Source organism: Sphaerodactylus townsendi, linkage group LG16 (assembly GCF_021028975.2).
Source record: "Sphaerodactylus townsendi isolate TG3544 linkage group LG16, MPM_Stown_v2.3, whole genome shotgun sequence".
Classification (NCBI taxonomy): domain Eukaryota; kingdom Metazoa; phylum Chordata; class Lepidosauria; order Squamata; family Sphaerodactylidae; genus Sphaerodactylus; species Sphaerodactylus townsendi.
This window is the reverse complement of record NC_059440.1, coordinates 23,721,327-23,736,264: the sequence shown is the minus strand read 5'-3', so window position 1 is coordinate 23,736,264 and position 14,938 is coordinate 23,721,327. Positions and strand designations below refer to the sequence as shown.

Sequence of the window (14,938 nt, the reverse complement as noted above, 5' to 3'; positions counted from 1 at the left end):
GTGGAGGGTGTCATCTGGTTTTGTAACAAGCCCTGTGATTTTATTTCTGAATTTCCCCCCCAGGTTGGCAGCCCCATTAATAGAACAAATATCATCCATCCGCATGTTTACGTAAGTGACAGCTTGTTTGTCTCTTGTGAACTTTCTTTCTTTGCACATATAGTTTTGACCAAAAACTCAACAGTCTAATGCATCTTTTGTCCCGCCCTTTTTGGGATGGTGTTCATGGTTTTTCTTCCCCACAGAATAACCCTGCGAGGTAGCCTAGGCTAGGCTGGTAGAAAGTGACTAACCCAAAGTGCACTTCATAGCAATGTAGGGATTTGAATCCAGGTCTCTCAGATTCTATTCTGGCACTGGATTTCATAGCTTTGATTGTGAAAGCCCATCCAAAACTGTCAAAGAGATAAAAGAAAAAGAACAATTATCTATCACGCTTAATGCTTGGAAGAATACAGTGAAAGCAAAATCCATTTCGAATGCCACACAAAAGAAAAAATGGGAATAAAAAGGAAACGGGACATTTTATCCTTGAATAACAAGATTCAGAACGATTTCTTTGTCTGTTTCTTAAACACAAGCTGAGGAGTTTTTGCAAGCTGCGGCATTTCTGTGAAAAGGGCAGTCTGTTCTTCAGCATTAATGTGGAATATCTCCTGTCCTCGGAATGTACACTGCAGTTGCTTCAAGTGTTGCTATTCTTTGGCAGGAAAGTTATTTGGTTTTCCTGTTGGCTTCGGCAAGGGCTGGAAAGGGCCAGGCCCATCAACATTGACCTGTCAGCCCTACATTCAAGTGTGGGGCAAGGATAGAGTGTTCAGCAGCAAGAAGCTGGGTCGACGGCGCCGTCTGGGCTGCCTTCTCCTATAGCAGAGACTTGCCTCAGTCACCTGACTAGGACTCAGTTAATTTGGCAATATCTTGAGTATTTTATTCAGGACGCTAGCTTGTGATGCTTGGAACCAACACAGCTGTCTACAGTTTCTGCTTTATTTAGAAATACCATAGCCAGCCCCAAAAATAAAGGAACAGAGGTGGGGCTGTGATGGCTCAGTGATAGAGAATTTTTCTTGCATGAAGATGGATCTGTTCTTAAGTTGAAAGGACCAATGATATGAAAGACTCTAGCATGTAGAATAATACACTTTCAATGCACTTTCAATGCACTTTGCAGCTGGATTTTACTGTTCGGAGTAGCAAAAACCACTTTCAAACAATTGTGAAAGTGGATTGACAGTGCATCATTCTGCATGTGTGGAAAGGGCCTCTGAGACCCACCCTGAGAGCTTAGACATCTCGTTCTTCTACATCTCTTGCATTTGTTCCGTTTTATGGGTTTGCAGTTCTCTTCATTGCCTCCAGTCCGAGTGGTCTTTGCGGTCACCATGGAAGGCAGTGCCCGGAAGGTGATCACAGTTCGCTCGGCCTTGATGGTGAGGAACAAGCTGGAGATTCCCATGGAACTGAGGCTTGACAGCCCTTCTGCTCCTGACAGTAAGCGCGTTCAATTATTTGTGGGAGGAGCGGTCAACCTTTTTGAGTCTGTGGGCGCCTTTGAAACTCTTAACACAGCTACAAAATGGATGCCACAGAAAGCGGAGCTAGCCATATAATGCTGGTTTATGGCAGCAAGCTTTAAAAAAATCGCCACAGCCAATCAGATCTCCATTAGCTAACCAGAAGCCCCATCTAGCTCCGCCTACTTTTATAAACACTTACAGTCTGTCTCAGAAAAAGATGTTAGTAGTGTTGTATGTTCCTCCACCACTGAACTCAACATTCTGGACCTTCTTCGTTGCAGAATGCTCTGCTGGGGACCTAGTGCCTACCCAGCCCAGGTCTCCCCACATCCATTTGAGAAGTTTGAAAATCAGCTATAATGCCCTTGTATCAAAGTACCATGTTCAATAATGCACAAAATAATGGCCTTGACAAAGGCAGTGTGTAAAAATGAAAGACAATTCTCATATTCGTTCAGGACTATATTCTAATGCGGAAGCATACAATTTTCTTGACCGCTGCACCTCAACTGACCTTACTGACATCTTTTTCTGAGACAAAGGATAGTGAGCGCCAAGAAAGGTGTCAGCGGGCACCGTGTCGGCGATCCCTGATTTAAGGCAACGTGAAAAAGAGGTGGACTGAACTGAGAACCGGGAAAAAATACTGAGGGCAAAACCAATAAGATTCATATTTTGAAAGGAAATTCTGGAGATTTTATTCATTTGCCACTGGAAAATGTATTATTGCAGCCTATGTCTCTTTTAAGACACGGAGGATTTTCTATCTCTCAGCGGAACTATTTAAAGCCTGCCGTAATGTGTTTGCCCAGCCAATTCCCACTCTTCTTTCTGGATGATGTCCTGTATTTCAGTAGCGGTCTCCTTCCAGTGGTTCATTTTGTCTAGTCCAAAAATGTAAGGCTGGACTCTGTTTGGACATTATGCCAAATGATTAGGAAGCTGAAGTATTGTTTGGGGTTGCGAGGAAGTGGCACGTGCCTCCTGCCTTTCTGTGCGTGCAGGTGAGCAACAGGGTGGTGAGGAAAGGTCAGACGGCAGGGGAACAGATTCCTTTTTTGAACAGGTTAGATTCAGAGGAACTGGCTCCTGCAGTTCCTGTCATATGACTTCCTTCCACATGCTGATAGTAGTTTTCATGTTGCCTACTGGAAATTGTAGTGGGGCTGTCTGGAAAGGTTTAAAACCACTGCTGTAAAGAATGTGTCTTGGACCTAAAATGGTAAAGGGAGCGTGTTGGGCAGTGGGAGGAGACTGAGGATAAGACATGCTCTGAAGACCACAAGACCACATGGAACATCTCGTTTGGTTGCAGAACCCGTTGTCCTGCCTTCAGTAATGCCAGGGGATTCCTTTGCTATACCACTGCATCTGACCTCTTGGCGCCTGCAGGCCAGGCCAAAGGGAATGGGTGTCTTCTTCTGCAAGTCCCCTATCCACTGGACGAACGTCCAGAAGGCCTCGGAGGTCAGCAGCAGCAAAAGAGAGTGCCACTCGATGGAGTCTGAAAACAGTCGGTTCTTCAGGTAATTTAACGTTGACGTCGTCCAGCTGTTTGCTGGGGGAGGGGGTCGGTATTGAAAATGGGAAGAAGGGAGAAACGCTGGCTCGAAAGGGAGACCTGCAGTCATTAAACTAGTGTCTCCAGCTAAGTTATAAAAAGGAGCTCTAACGTAATGGAATTAGAGGAGCTTCATAGAGCTTTTATGTGGCTTGGAAGAAAGCAAGAATGGGAACCATTTTCTTTAATAACTTTCTTACACATAGCACAAATATATCTGCATCATACATTCATAATAATTCACACATACATCCACAGATAAATCTCATAAAACTACAAGAAAAAAAGAAAAGTTAAACATAAATTATTATAGTATCTATATTTTACCTTATAACTTATCCAATGTATTCTCATTTGGCAAATTACACTAATGTTCGATCACAAATTTTACCCATTTAATTAGACCAACTTTTCCATCTTTGTATAAATTCTTCATTCACTTTATACTCCAACAAATCAGAAATTTAGTACTCTGCGTTGTGAACCATTTTTAATGACAAGGAAGATGATGCTGTACTGCTTTTTGCCGGGTCAGTGGAAAACTTGGGAGAATCAGAAATCCAAGTGAATAGGTGCAAAGGGCTCCTGCATGCTAAATGGCTAGCTAGGGGAGGCATACAGTGACTTTTGGGGTGCACAGCTGCTTCCTGAAACACTGGGGCAGGCTTCGCGGGAAAGACCTCATTCTTTGATTCCAGTTCGTGCAAAGAAGTTCAGAAATTGCTGGAAACTGAATGCTAAACTACTCTTTAAGTGTTCAACTAAGGGATCTCTCAACAGCTTATACCCTGGACATCTTGTAGGTCTTTAAGGCTCTACTGGACTCAAATGATGCTGCTGGCCCTTTACAGCTCTGGCCCCTGCCTGGTGGAACGCTCTTCCTCCAGCGGTCCGGGCCCTGCGGGACATTGGTGATTTCCGCAGGGCCTGTAAGACAGAGCTGTTCCACCGGGCCTTTGGCGAGACTGGCCGCGGATTTACTGCCCCCCAATGAGGCTGCCATTTCCATTTTGGCAGGGCCATGATTTTGTTTTGGGTCCTGCCTTTCCCCTCCTGGCCTTTTTTGATCAGGTGCTGTTCTTTTTGTTTGCTGTTCTGCTGTTTTATTTTTGTTTTATTCATTTTAATGTAATTGCTGATGCATCTTTGTTTTAATGGGGTTATTCTATGTTTATATGCTGTGGCACTGGTTATTGCCGAACCTGTTAACCGCCTCGAGCCCTTCAGGGGTGAGGCGGTCTACAAATACAATGAATGAATGAATGAATGAATGAATGAATGAATGAATGAATGAATGAATGAATGAATGAATGAATATTGCACTACTATATGTCTGTGTATATACATGCCTGTGCCCAGCACCACAATTGTGTCATTTCAGAAAGGGGAAGCCGAGTTGCACAATTCTGCTTGCCGGTGTCTCTCCACGTCCGTCTGTTCTTTTCTCCCTAGGTTTTGTGTCGCTATCAAGAAGGAGAATTATCCCGACTACATGCCCTCTCACATATTTTCCGACAGTGCCAAGCAGATTTTCAGGCAGCCCGGGCACACCATTTACCTCTTGCCAACCGTGGTGCTCTGTAACCTTCTCCCGTGTGAGCTTGAGTTTTATGTGAAAGGGGTGCCCATCAGTGGGACATTGAAACCTGGCAAAGAGGTGGCATTGCACACGGCTGACACTTCGCAGAACATTGAGCTTGGTAAGGCTGTTGTATGATACACAATTGTTATGTTAAAATCCTTTTTTTTTGTCCCTACTGAGGGGGTGCACACGGCCTCCTAAGGTTTCTGGGATCTAGGTTTCTGGGATCTAGCGAAAAAGGCAAATTCAATGCTAGGGATTATTATCCTCAAAGTACATAGTTTTCCAAAAACCCAGAGTGTGAGGGTATGATTATTTGTTTATTGTTTATTAAAATGTCCAGGTTTGCAGGAGCAGCAACAGCAGAAGGCCATTGCTTTCACATCCTGCATGTGAACTCCTAAAGGCACCTGGTGGGCCACTGCAAGTAGCAGAGTGCTGGACTAGATGGACTCTGGTCTGATCCAGCAGGCTCTTTCTTATGTTCTTATGTTCTTAGGTTTGTTTTGATCTATAAACCTTTTCCTCAGTTTCCAAACGTTCTACAGGCAGTGAGTGTATATATAGGCTTTGAGTTCACTGCTGTGAGGTTGATTTTGCGGTGCTCAAGGAGATTGTTGAGATCACTGACTGGGTTAATATATAAATATCTTTGAATAATATCCTCTGGCTTGCCAGGAGGGAGGAGCACAAATGAACTTTTAACATTTGCACCTAACAGATCATTGTTTTTTGGGATCATTCCCCAGAAATTTTGCTCCGCTACTTATTTGGACCAATTGGTAAACCATAAATTCGGGTGGGTTATGACCAGAGCAAGGTGTAATTCTACCTGGCCACTGGGGGAATAATGCTTGCTGAGAATAGGCAAGAAGAGGCATTTTTTTAAAAAAACAACAATTTCCTATTTTCAGGAGTCTCCTTGGAAAACTTCCCACACTGCAAAGAGCTCTTGATCCCTCCCGGAACACAAAACTATCTTGTGCGGATGCGGCTGTACGATGTCGGCAAGCGCCTGTTGAATCTCACCATCCGGATTGTGTGCCAGGCCGAAGGGTCCTTGAAGATATTTATCGCTGCCCCGTACTGGCTTATCAACAAAACGGGTAAAGTGTGGCAGGCTTCCCACTGGCCCCGATGGAAACGAGTCACTTCAGACGACTCGTAAGAGCAGAGCCGTTTAGAGAGAACAGATCCATTGCTTTTTAATTTTATCATCCTAGGACCAATAGGCAGTTTATGTCCCACAAACAGGGTTGGCCAGGGAATCAAAGTATCCATCGCCAATGGCTGTTGGGGTGCCATTGCTCAGGCTTACAAGATGAAGGTGGCAGTGACACCGCCCACTCCATACAGGTGAAATGAAGCCACTGCTTCGATCTCGGTAACAACCTTCTAGAGCCAGGGTAGGGAACCTGCGGCTCTCCAGATGTTCAGGAACTACAATTCCCATCAGCCCCTACCAGCATGGCCAATTGGCCATGCTGGTAGGGGCTGATGGGAATTGTAGTTCCTGAACATCTGGAGAGCCGCAGGTTCCCTACCCCTGTTCTAGAGGATTATTCTCATGGGTTATAATGCTGCTTTAAGTATCTTTTGGAATAGAATGGTGGGAGACACGTAAACCTGTGCTCGTCTACAATGTACGCTGTGCCAATAAAATAATCTCTGTTGGTAATACCGTGAATCAAAAAAATTCTGTTAGAAAGCCAGGGTATAACAGCACATAAAACAGATTTGCCCTACAGATGTTGAAAGAATTAACTTCTCTTAGAGCTGGCTTGCTCCTCTGGAAGCATAAGCCCAAGTAGATACAGCCGCAGTTTCTGCAGGTTGATCAGCGGGTGTCCCAGGGAGAGGGCTAGAATGGAATTCGTTTAGGGTGTGGAATGAGGGCAAAGGCGTTTTATTTTCTGTTCCCTGTTTCCGATGCCTTCCCCTCTGGACAGCACATTCTTTGTAGCTCAGGCTAGGATTCCCTTTGAAGCAAATCTCTGCCACGCCATTAATTGAGAGGCAGTTCTGCAATTTACTTTGAACTGCCATATATTTGAAAGGCAAGTTGTTTCAGGGGTTGATTTGGCTGGAAAGGGGAGTAGAAACCCTGAGGCCCCTTCCATACATGCAGAATAATGCACTTTCAATCCACTTCCACCATTGTTTGCAAGTAGATTTTGCTATTTTGCACAGTAAAATCCAGCTGCAAAGTGCTTTGAGAGTGGATTGAAAGTGCATTATTCTGCATGTGCGGAAGGGGCCAAAATCTGTGAAATTATGTTGTTTCCCCACCACCAAAAATTAAATCTTGCATCACATTGAGAATTGTTTGAGAACAAACTTTTGGGGGATCCATTTTAGATGGCTTGCTTCGTAGCATAGTATTTGAGCTGGAGGACCACAGTGGTTTAGTGGTTAAGAGCAGGTGGACTCTATTCAGGAGAACTGGGTTTGATTCCTCACTCCTCCACATGAGCTGCAGACTCTTAATTGGTGAACAGATTTGTTTCCCCACTCCTCCACATGCATCCTGCTGGGTGACTTTGGTCCAGTCACGGTTTTCTCAGAACTCCCTCAGCCCCACCTACCTCACAAGGTGTCTGTTGTGGGAAGGGGAAGACCCTTTGAGTCTCCTTACAGGAGAGAAAGGCAGGCTATTGATCCACACGCTTCTTCTAGTTCTTGATTAAGCAGGTGATTTGAGTCCAGGTACAGCCTGAAAAGCTAACTCCATTCTTTTGTTTTGCTTTCAGGGTTGCCCCTAATCTTCAGGCAGGACAACGGTAAGGTCGACGCGGCTGGCCAGTTCGAAGAACATGAACTAGCCCGGAGCCTGAGCCCTCTCTTGTTCTGTTATGCCGACAAGGAGCAGCCAAACCTGTACGTGTTTTTTTTTTCTCCCGACTATCCATGTTTCATTGAATAACTCCCAAGCCACGAGGGACGAGAAGCCCGATGTTACTCCATGCGAAATAAATGCAACGAAATTCACAGACTAAAGCCATCCTTTTCATCTGCAATTTCTAGATGACAGTAAAACATCTGAGTTCCACCAGAACTAGCAAAAAAATCCAGAAAGGGGGAAAGGGGCGGGGGAGGCCCGTACTGATCATACTGATACTTAGCATGGTTTGATACTATCTGTCACTTTAAAATGTACAGTTACTTCCAAGTTAAGGGAGGATCCCTGAAAGACTAGGGAGAGGTACAGTAGAAAACGTGAATACAGAAAAAAATGAATAAAGTACCTCCAGGCAATATATCAGAGAGTGAACGGTTTTCTGAAAGTGATATGTGCATAAACATTCAACCAGGCATTATAATACAACAACCTTTTACAAACCACATAGAAAACACATGCAATAACAAATAAACCTATAAGCATACGAATACAAGGTTCTACTAAAGTGGCATTACTCTGTTTGGGATTGTCCAAGCTATCTCCAAACGTTCCAACAAACCAGTACATCTTGTATATCCTTTCTTCGTTTAGGAAACTTCTTTCCTTCCTTCCTTGCTCATTCATCTGTTGAATGTGTTGAACGTTGCAGAATGCAGAAACTCTTGAACAGCTTGAGAAAATGCTTTGTATGCTTCTAGGAAGGATTCCTGCCATATTATTTGAGAGTGAACCATTTTAAAAAATTAATCGGTTGCAGGAAAAGCCTCCTTTTAAAAATGTTTAGAAGGGCTCGGCGGCAGCAGGCCTCACTGCTGATGCCCAATGTTTTGTTAGCTTTTCCTTGATCAGGGGAGGGTGGTGATGCCGTTGTTCTTTGAAGCGGCTCTTTGTAGGCTGCCAGATTCACACGTCCTGTTCCTCGCTGCAGTTGCACGATGAGAGTCGGGAGAGGAATCCATCCTGACGGCATGCCGGGCTGGTGCCAGGGCTTCTCGCTGGATGGAGGCAGCGGCGTGAGAGCACTTAAAGTGATCCAGCAAGGAAACCGACCAGGCCTTATTTACAATATCGGTAGGTCGTTGGGATTTGAATGTGTGTGGCGTTGCCCCTGTGCATTTCTTGGACGTGGGGCAGGGGCGTTAAATTTTCATATTGGAGTTGCCAGCAGCTGACACAACCGAAACTAATACATGGTATGTCAGGTGGGACATTTGCGTAAATCGTCAATGCAATCGGGTACTGATAAATAATGTACTTTCAATCCACTTTCAATGCACTTTGCACCTGCATTTTACTGTGCAAAATAGCAAAATCCACTTGCAAACAGTTGTGGAAGTGATTTGAAAGTGCATTATTCTGCATGTGCGGATATAAAGCCAAACTTTTCACCTCTTCTTCTTCCAAGATACTCCTTTTTTTGATACTCCTGACTGTGCTTTTTTAGGAATTGACGTGAAGAAGGGCAGAGGCCGCTACATCGACACGTGCATGGTAACCTTTGCACCTCGCTACCTGTTGGATAACAGATCCAAACACAAGCTTGCCTTTGCACAGCGGGCATTTGCCAGGGGACAGGTAAGAAAGTTTCCGTTTCGGCTCGACTAGCCCGTGGGTCGCAGATGCTTGTACAGCGTAATGATGTGCTGCGCCCTCATTGTACATTTCCAATTTTGCAAATTTCTTACCTGGATGCTTTTCCGTTTCCCTTTCTCTGCCTTATCCTCAGGGCTCTTCCAACCCCGACGGCTACATCTCTACTCTCCCTGGCTCGAGCGTCGTCTTCCACTGGCCTCGCAACGATTACGACCAATTGTTGTGCGTTCGGCTGATGGATGTTCCCAACTGCATCTGGTCCGGAGGCTTTGAAGTCAACAAAAATAATTCTTTCCACATCAATATGAGGTGGTTACAGTGTGTGTGTGTGTGTGTGTGAGAGAGAGAGAGAGAGAGAGAGAGAGACAGACAAACGATTGTCAGATCTGCATGAGTGTCAGGTTCACTATGACAGTTCTGGAGAGCAAAGAGGTGGTTATTTAGATATTGCCATACCTTTTTTGTTGGTCATCGCAATTGGTTGGTTGGCATGCCAATTTTCAGGATTTTTCACTGGAAAACTAAATCCGTGCAGACTTGAAACATTGTGTCGCAGTGTGGAGTAGTGTCAGACTATGGACAATTTGGCTTCAAATTCTTGTCCTCTTTAAGCAGCCCTTTTGGGTGGTGTCAGTTCTTTGTGACCCATGGGGGCTTCTTGGCAGCGGGGAGACTTTGGCAGTTTGCAAGCGCACACTGTCAAGAAGAAGAAGAGGAGGAGGAGGAGGAAGAGTTTGGATTTATAGCTCCCCTTTCTCTCCTGTAAGGAGACTCAAAGGGACCTACAATCTCCTTTCCTTTCCCCCCTCACAACAAACACCCTGTGAGGTGGGTGGGGCTGAGAGAGCTCCAAAGGACTGTCCCAAGGTCACCCAGCTGGCATGTGCTGGAGTGCACAAGCTAATCTGGTTCACCAGATAAGCCTCCACAGCTCAAGTGGCAGAGCTGGAAATCAAACCCGACTCTCCAGATTAAAGTTCACCTGGGGCAGCACTGCACTGGCACCACAGCCTGCCCCGAAACTCCTTGCATTGAGAAAAGCGTGGTATAAATCCAAGCTCTTCTTTTTCTTCTTTCTCGCTTGAATGTGCAGCCTGTCTGTATTTCAGAGGTTCAGAAAGTAATGCTGTATGTTATGGGTTTGAGCCATGACAAGATACTTGGATTTGTAGAAAGCCTTCCCGGTTTGTGAAATCTACTGAGCTCCCTCTGTTTTAACATTTTTTTTTCAGGGACACGCTTGGGAAATGCAACTTTTTACGAGTAGAGATCACTCTAAAGGGAGCCACGTACCGCGTCTCGTTCAATGACACCGATCAGCTGCCACCTCCATTCCGCATAGACAATTTTTCTAAGGTAAAGAACGCTTTCTTTGGATTAGTGATAAAATGCAGACAGGTGAATGTGTTATGTATGAAATTAAAAGGGAGGTTTGGGGACTCCCACTGAGGGTGTTTTTGTGTATGCAAGCAAAGCAAAGCAAAGCAAAGCAAAGCCTTTATTGGCATACAATTTTTGTGTATGGACTATCAAGACCCAGCTTCAAATTCCAGTTTTGCCACCAGTTCACTCCAGGGTATGATCTAATCAGATAAGGGAGCCAGCGTGGTATAGTGGTTAAGAGCAGGTGGATTCTAATCTGGAGAACCGGGTTTGATTCCCCACTCTTCCACCTGAGTAGCAGTGGCTTATTTGGTGAACCAGATGTGTTTCTGCTACATTTCTGCTGGGTGACCGTGGGCCAGTCACAGTTCTCTCAGAACTCTCTCAGCCCCACCTACCTTACAAACTGTGGGGAGAGGAAGGGAAAGGAGCTTGTAAGCCACCTTGAGTCTTCTTACAGGAGAGAAAAGTGGGGTATAAATCCAAACTCCTCTTCTTCTTTCACCATCTTGCTGCAATGCACCATTCACAACGTGCTATAATGGTGTCCAGCATTGCCGTACTTTGATTCAGATTCCAAACTGTGAAGACCAAGCCTTGTGTAAATCCTTCCATGTTTTACGGCATCTGACCTCCCTCTTCTTGCAGGTCCCCATTGTTTTCACGCAGCTCGGCGTGGCGGAACCACGGCTCAGCACGGAAGTTAAGGCGATGACCTCTTTGGACTACGCCTGGGACGAGCCCACGCTGCCGCCCTGCATCAATCTGACCGTCAAAGGAGCCGGCTCTTCCGAAATCACATGCAGCATGGATGACTTTCGGGACAGCAAGCAGCTGTATTACGAGAATTTCATCTACATCGCTGCAGCGTACACGTTCTCTGGGTAATCTGCTCTCTTAGAGGATGATGTAAAGATCAATTCTTTGGGTCCCCGTTAGGGAGAAAATCAGGATGTAAATGTAGTTTAAGTTCAGTCGCTTAAATAAAGGGGGCCAAAGAATTTCCATTCATTCTTTTGGTGGACTTTGAAACAGCGCTAGAGAAGAAGAAGAGTTTGGACTTATATCCCCCCCCCCTTTTCTCTCCTGTAAGGAGACTCAAGGTGGCTTACAAACTCCTTTCCCTTCCTCTCCCCACAGCAGACACCTTGTGAGGCAGGTGGGGCTGAGAGAGTTTTGAGAGAACTGTGATTAGCCCAAGGTCACCCAGCAGGAATGTAGGAGCAGGGAAACACATCTGGTTCACCAGATAAGCCTCTACCATTCAGGTGGAGAAGTGGGAAGTCAAACCCAGTTCTCCAGACTAGAATCTACCTGCTCTTAACAACTACACCATGCTGGCTCTCCTAATGGATTTCCTGGGGATTCCAGCTTGCAGGAAGAAAGCGGGAGGCCGGTCACTTCAAACAAGGAGGTGGATTGTGCCGAGCTTGTCCTTGACGTCTCTCCGAAGACACAGAGAGTCATTTTAAAGAAAAAGGTATGAACTTCTAAGAATGTTGCTTGACTTCCAAAATATGGTAACAGTTTGGTGCCAAAGTGACTTCAGCAGAGCTGAGAGACATGGTTTTCTGTGATCAGTATGGAAGAGGAGAGGATAGCGAACGCAAGCATCGTTCGGATGTTATTCCTGAGCTGGTCTGGTATTACATCTAGAATTTGAAGACTCAGCTCAGGGGGCCTTCCAACATGTAAAAACAATAAAAACACAGCACAGAAATCACACAGCACAGCCCAGAAACCTCACAACTCCTCATTGATTCTGGCCGTGAAAGCCTTCGACAATACAATATAAACGCACACGTTAAATACATTCACTTCAGTTGCCATCTATGCTTTTAATCTTAGGAGAGGCTGAAAAATTCAGACTATATCTCAATCAATAAAAACCAAACCAGTAAAGGAGGAGTGGGGGGCGGGGGGGGGGGGGAGGAGGCCTTAGATTAAAAGCCGTAGCTGTGTCAACTGTGTGCCTGGTGGAGCAGATCTGTCTTACAGGCCCTGCAAAATTGCATCTGATCCTGCAGGGCCCTGGTCTCATGGGATAGAGCGTTCCCCCAGGTTGAGACCAGACTGCCCTGGCTCTGGTTGGGGCCAAACGGATATCTTTTGGGCCAGGGACCACCAGCAGATTGTTATTTACTTATCTCAGCATCCTTGTGGGGAACATATTAAGAGAGGCAGTCCCAGAGATACGGTGGCTCCAGACCCGTTTAGGGCTTTTAAGGTAAGTACCAAAACGTTTGGGGGGAGGGGGGTTGTTTCACACTTCTGTGCATGAATGGACAAGTTCTCCTGGTTTAAGATAAGAACATAAGAACTAGCCTGCTGGATCAGACCAGAGTCCATCTAGTCCAGCACTCTGCTACTCGCAGTGGCCCACCAGGTGCCTATGGGAGCTCACATGCAGGATGTGAAAGCAATGGCCTGCTGCTGTTGCTGCTCCTGAGCACCTGGTCTGCTAAGGCATTGCAATCTGAGATCAAGGAGGATCAAGATTGGTAGCCATAGATTGACTTCTCCTCCATAAATCTGTCCAAGCCCTTGACTTCTCCTCCATAAATCTGTCCAAGATATAATAGTTCTTCCACTACAGCAGTAGCCCTGTGTGTGTGTGTGTTCATGTGCACCAATTTTGAAGTGTCTCTGTTTCCTTCTCAATTTCCACTCTCAGGAGCCGGGGAAGCGCTCTCAGTTGTGGCGAATGACCGGCACTGGCATGCTTTGCCACGAAGGCTCTGCGGTCCCCCACCATCCAAACAAGCCCTCCCCTCCTCGCTCAAAGGAGTCCTCCATGATCTTGGACATCGCCGGCCTGGCAGCCGTCACCGATAACAGGTATGCAGACTTCAGTGTTTCTTTTCAAATCAGCCTGTGCCCAAACAAGCAGCAGTAATAAAAGGTTGGACTCAGAAACGGCTGTCAAAGAATTCCAGTTCTCCATTACTCAATGGACAGCCAGCGTGGTGTAGTGGTTAAGAGCAGGTGGATTCTAATCAGGAGAACTGGGTTTGATTCCCCACTCCTCCACCTGAGTGGCAGAGGCTTATCTAGTGAGCCAGATGTGTTTCCGCACTCCTACGTTCCTGCTGGGTGACCTTGGGCCAGTCACAGTTCTCTCTGAACTCTCTCAGTCCCACCTACCTCACAAAGTGTCTGTTGTGGGGAGAGGAAGGGAAAGGAGCTTGTAACCACCTTGAGTCTCCTAACAGGAGAGAGAGGTGGGGTGGAAATCCAAACTCCTCCTCCTCCTCCTCCTCCTCCTCCTCTTCTTCTTCTTTTTCTTTTTCTTTTTCTCCTTTTTTTCTTTTTCTTTTTCTTTTTCTTTTTCTTTTTTTCTTCTTCTTCTTCTTCTTTTTCTTCTTCTTCTCCTTCTTTTTCTTTTTCTTTTTCTTTTTCTTCTTCTTCTTCTTCTTTTTCTTCTTCTTTTTCTTCTTCTTCTTCTTCTTTTCTTTTTCTTCTTCTTCTTTTCTTTTTCTTTTTCTTCTTCTTCTTCTTCTTCTTCTTCTTCTTCTTCTTTTTCTGTTTGGGGAGAGAAAGGGAATTTTATTTTATTTTAGCTCCTCAGAGGAGCTAAAAACTCAGCACTGTCTCCATCTGGAGAACCTGGGAGTGAAACGCATTTGGGGGAAGCTGGAATCAAAGGCGCAACAGGAAGAGCAGAAATGGACCCCAATTTTCTTTTCAGGTATGAGCCACTGATGCTGAGAAAGCCAGACAGACGGCGGAGTACAACGCAGACATGGAGTTTTCATGACGAAAAGCTGGTCTGTGGCATGCATGGGCTTGTTGTCCAGGTCAGTGCTGCCGTCCTTTCCCTCGTTGAAGGGGTTCAGCCAGTTGTGTGCTGTGATACGAGGAAATCCCAGTGGTTGTCCACCAAGGCAGGAGGACATCTTGAAGGCGGGTAATTCCCAACCCTTCCAATAGGGACACAGGAGAATTTTTTTCTTGATCTTCCTGTTCAGAGTCACCCCCCCCCCTTCAGTTCTTTTCCTGCCTCCAATAGGGAGTGCAGAACCCATGCTCTTAAGATGGGCTCCTTGTGGGCGTGTGAAAAGGAGCAGCCTTTGCAACCCGCAGGAGGGTAGCGGGGCACAGCCTCGTGTATTTACCAGAAGTTCTTATTGGAAGTGAGAAAGGGTAGCTCTAGGAATCACCAGAAACTCTGTGGTTTTACTATAGCGTTTCCAGTGATTCCTAGAGTTACCGGTTGTCTGTTCCAGTTGGTACACAAGGTTGCATTTTTTAAAAAAATTCTCTCACTGCTGCTCTAAGCCCTGGTGGGCAACAGGATCTGGATTCAGGGAAGGCCTTGGCAAGCCCTACTTGCAAAGTGTGGCATAATAGTAAGGATCAGAGAGATCCAATTCAAATCCCCACTCAGCCAGGAAACTATT

General features: G+C 45.7%; 1 protein-coding gene across 1 annotated transcript in view; it reads left to right on the top strand.

Moving 5' to 3' along the window:
- Positions 1-14,938, top strand: part of VPS13D (vacuolar protein sorting 13 homolog D) — a 121,340-nt gene that overhangs the window by 50,132 nt on the left and 56,270 nt on the right. The window contains 14 exon segments of the mRNA XM_048518838.1: positions 64-111; positions 1,344-1,494; positions 2,836-3,046; positions 4,534-4,781; positions 5,578-5,769; positions 7,414-7,540; positions 8,491-8,633; positions 9,007-9,137; positions 9,289-9,464; positions 10,388-10,511; positions 11,187-11,422; positions 11,910-12,018; positions 13,213-13,376; positions 14,227-14,335. Coding sequence (XP_048374795.1) covers positions 64-111; positions 1,344-1,494; positions 2,836-3,046; positions 4,534-4,781; positions 5,578-5,769; positions 7,414-7,540; positions 8,491-8,633; positions 9,007-9,137; positions 9,289-9,464; positions 10,388-10,511; positions 11,187-11,422; positions 11,910-12,018; positions 13,213-13,376; positions 14,227-14,335 — 2,169 coding nt within the window.